General features: G+C 34.3%; 1 protein-coding gene across 1 annotated transcript; it reads left to right on the forward strand.

The window, feature by feature from the left end:
* The first annotated feature begins 1,403 nt into the window (after positions 1–1,403).
* Positions 1,404–2,547, forward strand: LOC109171677. Its single transcript, XM_019320746.1, has 2 exons — positions 1,404–1,743; positions 1,874–2,547. The coding sequence occupies exons 1-2, from the start codon at positions 1,404–1,406 to the stop codon at positions 2,545–2,547; spliced, it is 1,014 nt and encodes a 337-aa protein (XP_019176291.1).
* The last annotated feature ends 6,398 nt before the right edge of the window (positions 2,548–8,945 follow it).

Below are 8,945 nucleotides of genomic sequence, written 5' to 3' on the forward strand. Positions count from 1 at the left end.
GTTATGAACTCCGGGGCTTCAATTCACTAAACCAACTAGAAATTAGCCACAAATGGACATTGATAACAACTTTAAAGATTAATCGAGAAGGGAAGAATGAACATTTTACAATAAGAAACTTCTACTATTTATAGCATTCTAAAAATAAACCTAAACTATTTCCTACCACTTGTTTCCTACTTTTGTGCCATATGTTGAAACTCCTTGTAATAATGCCTTGGAATAGCTCCCATTGACTTTATTTTTGCTGCTGCACCATACGTTTTGTTAGGAAAGCAAACAAATTAAAATATTATATTTATTTATTTATTTATTTTTTTACTAGTAATACGTAATATATATATATTAGTATGTATTCTTATATATTATAATATATATATATATATATATATATATATATATATTAGTATACAGTACGTAACATATATATATATATATATATATATATTTATATATTAATTATTATATATATTATATATTATATATATTATATATTATATATTATATTATATATTATATATAAAAAGAACTAATTATTAGATAATATTAAATAACCAATGCAAAATTATTATAAAAATGTACCTAAAATATGAGTGTAAAATGTGCATATCAAATTCCCCCACACTAAGACATTTGCTTGTCCCCAAGCAAAAAAAGTTATTTGCGAAGTAAATAGAAATGAAATTCCCAAAACTCATAACATATCATGAACAACAATCTGAAGCACCCTGCAATTAATAAGAAACTTCTACTATTTATAGCATTCTAAAAATAAACCTAAACTATTTCCTACCACTTGTTTCCTACTTTTGTGCCATATGTTGAAACTCCTTGTAATAATGCCTTGGAATAGCTCCCATTGACTTTATTTTTGCTGCTGCACCATACGTTTTGTTAGGAAAGCAAACAAATTAAAATATTATATTTATTTATTTATTTTTTTTTTTACTAGTAGTACGTAATATATATATTAGTATGTATTCTTATATATTATAATATATATATATATATATATATATATATATATATATATATATATATATATTATATTATATATTATATATTATATATATTTAGTATACAGTACGTAACATATATATATATATATATATATATATATATATATATTTATATATTAATTATTATATATATTATATATTATATATTATATTATATATTATATATAAAAGAACTAATTATTAGATAATATTAAATAACCAATGCAAAATTATTATAAAAATGTACCTAAAATATGAGTGTAAAATGTGCATATCACTCGATTGTATGAAAAATAGGGGTGTTACACACCAGGTTTCTAAGGGCAACAATTCCAAGGTATGCAATCTCAACCTAGACCCCCATTACACGCTTTGGAAGCCCTACCACAACCAAACTTGAAAGCCATGATGAGCATGATGCTAAAATCTCAATTGCAAAGCGAGGAGATGATCAAACAAGTGTCTGAGAGGTTGGATCAATTGAGTGGCCATAATAAAATGCTAGAAAATCAAATTGCTAATCAAGCCTCAACCTCTAGCACTAGAGTCACTGGGAAGTTGCCCGCTCGCCCCAAGAATCTAAGGGAACATGTCAATGAAATTGTCACTAGGAGTGGTAAGATACTTGGAGAACCATCTCTTCCAATTGACACATCAATTGCAAGTAAAATTGTTGATGTGGAGATTGAGGAGAAACTTGAGGAGGGAGAAGTTAGACCAGCTGCTTTGAAGCCAAACCAACAAGGTATGAACCACCATTGCCATTCCCTCAAAAATTGCAAAAATAAGTTAATGAGATAGTAGGCGGAGAAAATTTTTGGAGTTAGTAGAGAGTTTGAAATTATCAATTCATTTGCTTGATTTGCTTTCTCAAGTTCCTTCTTATGGAAATTTTTTGAGGGATATTCTTGCTAAGAAGAGAAAATTTGGGGAGCATGAGATTGTTGCTATGACTCAAGAGTATCAGGCATTGTCTCATGATGAAGGAAGGAACCTGCGTAAGCATAGAGATCCGGGGAAATTCACAATCCCTTGTGTTATTCGTGGTTGTACAATCAAGAGATCCTTTTATGATCTAGGAGCCATTGTTAATATCATGCCACTATCTCTTTGCCAAAAGTTGAAATTGCGAGATTCACAGCCGGTCCAACTTACATTGCAATTCGCAGACCAATTTACTAGGAGCCCTATAGGAATTTTTGAGGATGTCCCAGTTCGTGTGGACAAGTACTTTGTGCCATGTGATTTTATAGTGATAGATGTGCAAGAAAATTCCGATGTTCCAATCATCTTAGGAAGGCCTTTCTTAGCCACAACTGGAACAATAACTGATGCAAGGAAGGGATCCATGATTTTTTATTTTGGGGAAGAGAAAGTTGAATTTGATGTTCATGGTGAGCCAAAGTCTCATAATGTTGAGAATTGTTCTATGGTAAATAGCAAGCCCTTTGTGCATCTAGATCCCAGTTTTGAGATAGCACATAAGAAGCATGTAAACTGGAACAATTTCTTCGGTGTAGAGGTGAATCTTGCGGATCAACCTGGATGATCACTCCATAATGAGGTTACGTCGAGCTAGCTGCGTTAAACTTAGCGCTTCATGGGAGGCACCCCATGTTATCTTTCATATTGCAATTTAGTTTATTGCCTTTTATTATTTTCATCTTACTTTATTCTTTTATTTAGCATATTTTAGTTCGTGTTATTTTTATTGCTTTTTATCTTTCTCTTTTCTCTTGTTCTCCTTTTCTTTTGTTTTGCATCGAGGACGATGCAAAATTTTAAGTGTGGGGGAGGAACCAAAATTTGGGGTAATTTTCAAAAAGTTTGCTTGGATGATTCATGTTATTTTTGTTAATAGGTTACATGTTATAGCATGCAGTTACAATTCCTCTCTCTTGTGGGTTTATGGTTTGTTTTGATGGTACTTGTTGCAATTCAATTTGTGATTGATGATTTAAGGTGTAAGATATGATTGATCTATTCCCTTGCCAATAGCTTTGTTAACCACTGAATAATTGGATTAATTCTTGATCTTGTGTGTTTTGCATTGCAAGTGAAAGCTGATGTGAGATTCCGGTCATGGGTGTTTTGCTAGAACTTGCCTCAGTACTCCCTAAGCGAAGTCTAATTTTTGCATGTTTTGAAGTGATTTAGGCCATTTTTGTTTAGCCCATAGCTTGTAAGCCTACCATTATATATGTTTTTACCCCTTGTGTCCCCTTTGAGCATTTTAATTGTTTAAATAAGTGCTAAGCACGTATCCCATTATTGTGATTGTTTTTCTTTGTGTTAACCCACATCAAAACCCTGGAAGGGGTCCGTTTACTAAAAGAAAACTGTTCTCTGTTTTCGTTTTATAATTTCTCAGTTTTCATTCTCAGTTTTTTGTTTAGAAAACTTGTTTACTAACATAAAACTGTTCTCTGTTTTTTTGTTTTCTAATTTTTTAGTTTTCACCTAAAATTTAGTTTAGATAATATTAATATTTTTGAGCTAATATTTAAAATATTTTTTTTTGGATATATTCATTTGAATGACATGTATATGAATATATAACTTTTACTTTGAATTCTAATATATGTGAGATTTCAATATCCGATATCTAGACCGAACTTGTATTATGATGTAACATAATTAAAAAAATTTGAACTAATAATCTATTGAGTTCAATCAAAATCTAAAAAATTATATAGAGTTTAATTCTTAATTTTGATAATGTAAATAATGTCTAACTTTAAAGTGTAAGAAAATAAATTATGTTTAAATAAGTAAGGTAAGTAGAAAAGATAGAAGATAGTGATAAGTAAAATAAGATGATAATGAATGTAATCATAGTAATGTGGTTATAGTGACATATAACTAAATAGATGATAGATGATTCTGTTTTCTATTTTGGAAACAGTTTTTCAGTGTCTTTCAGTTTTTCAGAAATTTCCAGAAATTATTTTCAGTTTTGAAAATGGAAACTGTGTTAGTAAACATGTTTTCTGTTTTCTATTTTCCAGTTTTCGGAAATTCCCAGAAATTTCCAGTTAGTAAACGGCCCCGGACTTTAGCCAAATGTTTTCCCCTCCACCCTTGACAGATTGAAGCTTTTGTCTTTAATATTCTTCTAGAAGAGATCTTTATGGAGTTTGTACCTAAAAGCAATTTTTGTTACAAATGTTTAACTGTGGGGGTCTTAATTGTTGGTTTAAAGTTGGTTTCCTTGATTGTTTGTTCAAAAGAAGTCCAAAGAAAATAATCAAAAAGAGAAAAGAAAAAAAAAATAAGAATAAGAGTTTGAAAGTTTGTTGTTTAGACCCCCACTTCACTGGAATGCTGCTTTGTTCTTGAGTTGAAGTTTGCTCCTTGGGTTGTTATTGTCTTATCTTTTATAAAGCTTAGAAATGATGGATAATTGTGATATTCTCTCCTTTTGTGGATTTTCCTCACCACTTAGCTTCTTTCTTAGCCATTCACCCGTAGCCCCTTACAAGCTTTACAAAGACCTATTTGATCTTAGCATGTAGTCTTAGAGTTGAGCCGGTGGGAGTATTAAAGGCAAGCCTATGGGATCTCAATCAAAGCCGTTATTTGCTTAATCTTAACTTAGTATTTGTGCACACTTGATCCTCATGCACTTTAATAATTTTGGTGCTTGGTTATTGGCTTGAGAATCGGTCTTATGTGCCAAGTTGATATGATTCTTGAGGCTTGTTGTTTTGTGGCAAGTTGGTTGGTGGTATGATTGTGCAAGAGAGAATAAGAGGGATTGTTGTGCTTGACTTGTGATTTATTCAATGGTTTTGCTTGAGGACAAACAAAGGTTTAAGTGTGACAGAGTTTGATGTGAGCCTAATTGTACATGTTTCTTGTGTTAGTTTGAATATATTTGTTGGGATTAAGTTCATGAAATTGATACTTTAGTGGCATATTTCCTTGTTTTATCATTTAGATATGGTTTACACTTGTTTTGAATGTTTTACGGTGTTTATTAGTGTTTTGGAACCATTGTAGGTCTATTGCAAAAGCAAGGGAAGTTCTAGGACAAGTTTGGAGTCAAAGTGGACCGAAAGGTGCGTACACAAAAGATTTGGCGCGTCGAGACGTCCCAGTAAGTAGCTGAGTAAATGATGCCTTAGTTCGACGCGTCGAACGGTCTGGATGGGCCAGGTCTAGTTTCGCGCGGAAATTTCCTCTTTTTCCCTCAGCTTGGTTGCCGCTATAAAATCACGTCTTTCTCAACCCTAGAAGATTCAAGCTGTGTTTTGGAGACAAGAAATAAGAGAATTAAGACCTACAAGTTGTCTTGCGAAGAAAGAAGAAAGCTAGGGAGATTTGAGAAAATCACTTGGTTTATTCTTGTACTCTCTTTGATTATTTGTAAACTCTCTATTATTGTTATTGATTCTATCTTAGCCCTGCGTGGCTAAGTTACTTTAGAGATTCTTGGGTAAAAAGTGTTTATGAACCTATGTGCCTATTTCTCAGATTCTTAATGTATTAATATTTGGGTTTTATACTTATGTTGCAATTGTGAATTATATTGTTGATGCTTGTAATTAGTGGCCATAGTTACTCGTTTCATAGCTATCTTTGTGTCATAACGGAAAGTAGGCATAATTTAGGACACACACATAATTGCACTTAACTGTTGCACCTTAGGAGATGGCATATTTGTTAAGGAATTAATTCTTGATTATTGCACATCGGGAGATGGTAGTAGTTAGGAATTTATTATGAATGCATGTTCTTATATTGTTGAGTACTTATATCACGGAAGTGAATATTCACTTGTTTTAGGCTAGAGTGTACGAGAGTAACTCTTTCCATTGTTGCATTCTCACACTTGTTTAAACCCGGATTAAATATTGCACTTTAGATTGGCACTAGGCGATTAAACATTTGAATCCCAAGAATCTCATTCACTCTCTATTGTTTTCACAAACCTGCTACTTTGCTTTTAAATTAGTTTTAATCAACCATCCATGTCTTTCATTAGGATTAGCTTCAAACGAATAGATTAGTAGGTAGTGGTTGATACGCCCCACTTCCCTGTGGATTGATAACTAGGTACTCCGAGTAATTATTTGTTTGCGAAATATACTGCAACCACACCTCTTTATCCAGATCTGGCGAAAACCTTAAACTTTAGATCTTTGGAACTACTGCAACTTTCTTGAAAGGTTGGTGGCTGAATCGGCAGTGACATTTATTATGAAACAAAAAAACAAAAAAAAAAAGAAAATAGGAAACCGCTGGCCAAGAAACAAAGCTCTGTCAAAGGCTCAAAACTTCGGCCAGAGGCCAGCGTCCACCAGCTGAAGAAATTCCCATAAAAGAAGCAAGATTTCGTGAGATAGATAGAGTGGTTTCGGGAGAGTGAGGCTCCAAACTGCGTGAACATTTTTGGTGTCTGGTTCCTTTTACATTTCTTATATTGTGTTCTTTATTCTTTCTAGCGTAGATCCTGGAGCTAGTCCAATTTTAAGTGAAATTAAAATTGAGTAGGAACCTTTAGGAGTTTGCCTGCATTCAAGATCCACGATCTTTTTCAATTGGTATGGGAGCCTGGGGACTTAAAATATTAGTCTAACCGATCTGGCTTTCTCTTGTTTCTTGAACTAAAGACGTCGTTGTCTATTCTTTATTCTGTTTTCCTGGTTATTCTGTTTTTCCTCACTGTGCGTTGAGTCTTGCAGAATGGAACGACATAGGCCACTTCCTGAACTGACATGTAACAACTATGCGTACTGGAAAACCCGTACCAAAATGCATCTACGAGCTCAAGGAGAGAGGGTCTCGAAGGCGGTTCTCACTGGGTGGACTCATCTTACCAAACCTGGAGCCACTGTAACACCCCCTAAAAACATGCTATAAAAATCCTTAAAACATGCAGATGACGGAACTAAACAATCAACACAGCGGAAGTCTGAACTATAGATAGATAGGTAAAGTCTGAAACACAGGGTGTTACGCTACGTTCACCATAATGATGAACGCACAGGCAATATCTGCAATGTTCACAACTAATCCCATAAGTTCAAAGTTCTACATCTACATTGGCACACAGACCACAAAACGAGAGGGGAATTCTATTCTAGCAAGTACTAGACCGCGTGTTCGCCTAGACATCACCTGAAAGAACACAATAAAACATGGGACGACGCCCGGTCAGCGAATAATGCTGGTAACCCACCAATACATGTGAAATATCGTACATAAGTAAGATATAAGTTGTAAAGCCATTTTCAAAACGGAATATATATATATATATATATATATATATATATATATATATATATATATATATATATATATATATATATATATATATATATATATATATATATATATATTAGTGCAAAAACCACGAGTAATAGTCAACACAAGACTCAACACTCTCAACAATAACACAGGAACACATCCCAAGACCACAAGGAACAACATGACTCACAAGAAGAGTCAAAGCATGATCTATGATCACTCAATATATCAAAACCCAACAAGCACAACGCAAAGGAATAAGACTCACCGAACGGCAACACATGCCAAGGCAACACATGCCTTTGTGACTACACACGTCACAAGAGAAGAACTCACCACAATGGCTACACAAGCCCTCGTGACATCACCCATCACAAGTTGATATGCCTTCCTTATGCCCGGTTCCAACCTTATGGCTTCCCCTAACCTTGTATCTTTTTCCAACCATTACCTCCAGGACCCTTGTACTTCTTAGTCCAACCTTTTCCCTCCTGGGACCGTCGTCCCCCTCCAACAAGCCACCAACAAAACCACCAATTTCATAGTACACGAGGGTACCGTTCACACACACGGCAACACATGGCACCCAAGAATCACGTGAACCTTACACAAAGGTCACAACTCCGTAATCATGTCACGACCACCACGAGGACCACTGCAATACCTTGGTGACTAGTGTCCCATACCACTAATCGTGCAATCTAAGTAAAGCCACACACACATCACATCACAACAGGAATCAATCAACGGATCACAACGACGATATGAAACCATACTCAATCAAGGAATGGATCACTGTCCAACAACAACAACAATGAATAACACAAGTTATCATCAACCCATAAGAAGGTACAAACAACACATACACTAGCATTTAAACACCGAACTAGCATGCTTATCAAACGGGTAAATCAAAAGTAGTTCCGAGGAACACACAAGACTCATCACGGTTCAACGAAACACAATGTTGAACACTTAGCACGATTCAAGACACAAAAGACCTACATGGATACCTACCACATATGTAACACCCCGTGTTACGGCCTTCAATCCTGGATTAATTATTTAATTAATCCAGTTAATAATAATTAAATATGATTTAATTCGGTTAGGTTTCCCTTTAATTAATTAATGAGGTCCACCATGAACCGTGGACCCTTGCCTAAATGAGAGTCTTAGGCCTACTAGGAATAAAGGAAGTAGGCCTTTTACTATTTAAATTGTGATTAGGATTCTCTTTAATTAATTAATATGGTCCACAATGGACCATGGACCCTTATCCCTAAAACAAGTCCTTAGTCCTATAAGGAATAAAATTAGTAAACCCATACCATTCAGGCCCTAATTAGGAGTCTTAAATATATAAATAGGGATATAGAAGGCACCTAGATCTTTCACCACAATAATCTCTCACCACGCAAGAAGTTCCAAGAATCCCCTTAGGAGAAATCAAGAAAGAAGAAAGCTTAAAGAAAGACCCTTCATAGCCAAGGAATTAATTAAGGCTAAGAGGTAACCCATGTCTCAACAAAACCTATTTTCTTAGTTATGATTCCCCTCTTAGGATTTCCCCATATTATTGTGTATTGATGATTTGTGATATTATTATTGATGATTGGTGGGATGATTTCCATGGGTGATCTTGATGATGAAAGGTTCTTGATAATTATGGTGTTCTTGATGATTATATGACGT

This window comes from Ipomoea nil, unplaced genomic scaffold, assembly GCF_001879475.1.
Source record: "Ipomoea nil cultivar Tokyo-kokei standard unplaced genomic scaffold, Asagao_1.1 scaffold0327, whole genome shotgun sequence".
Lineage (NCBI taxonomy): Eukaryota > Viridiplantae > Streptophyta > Magnoliopsida > Solanales > Convolvulaceae > Ipomoea > Ipomoea nil.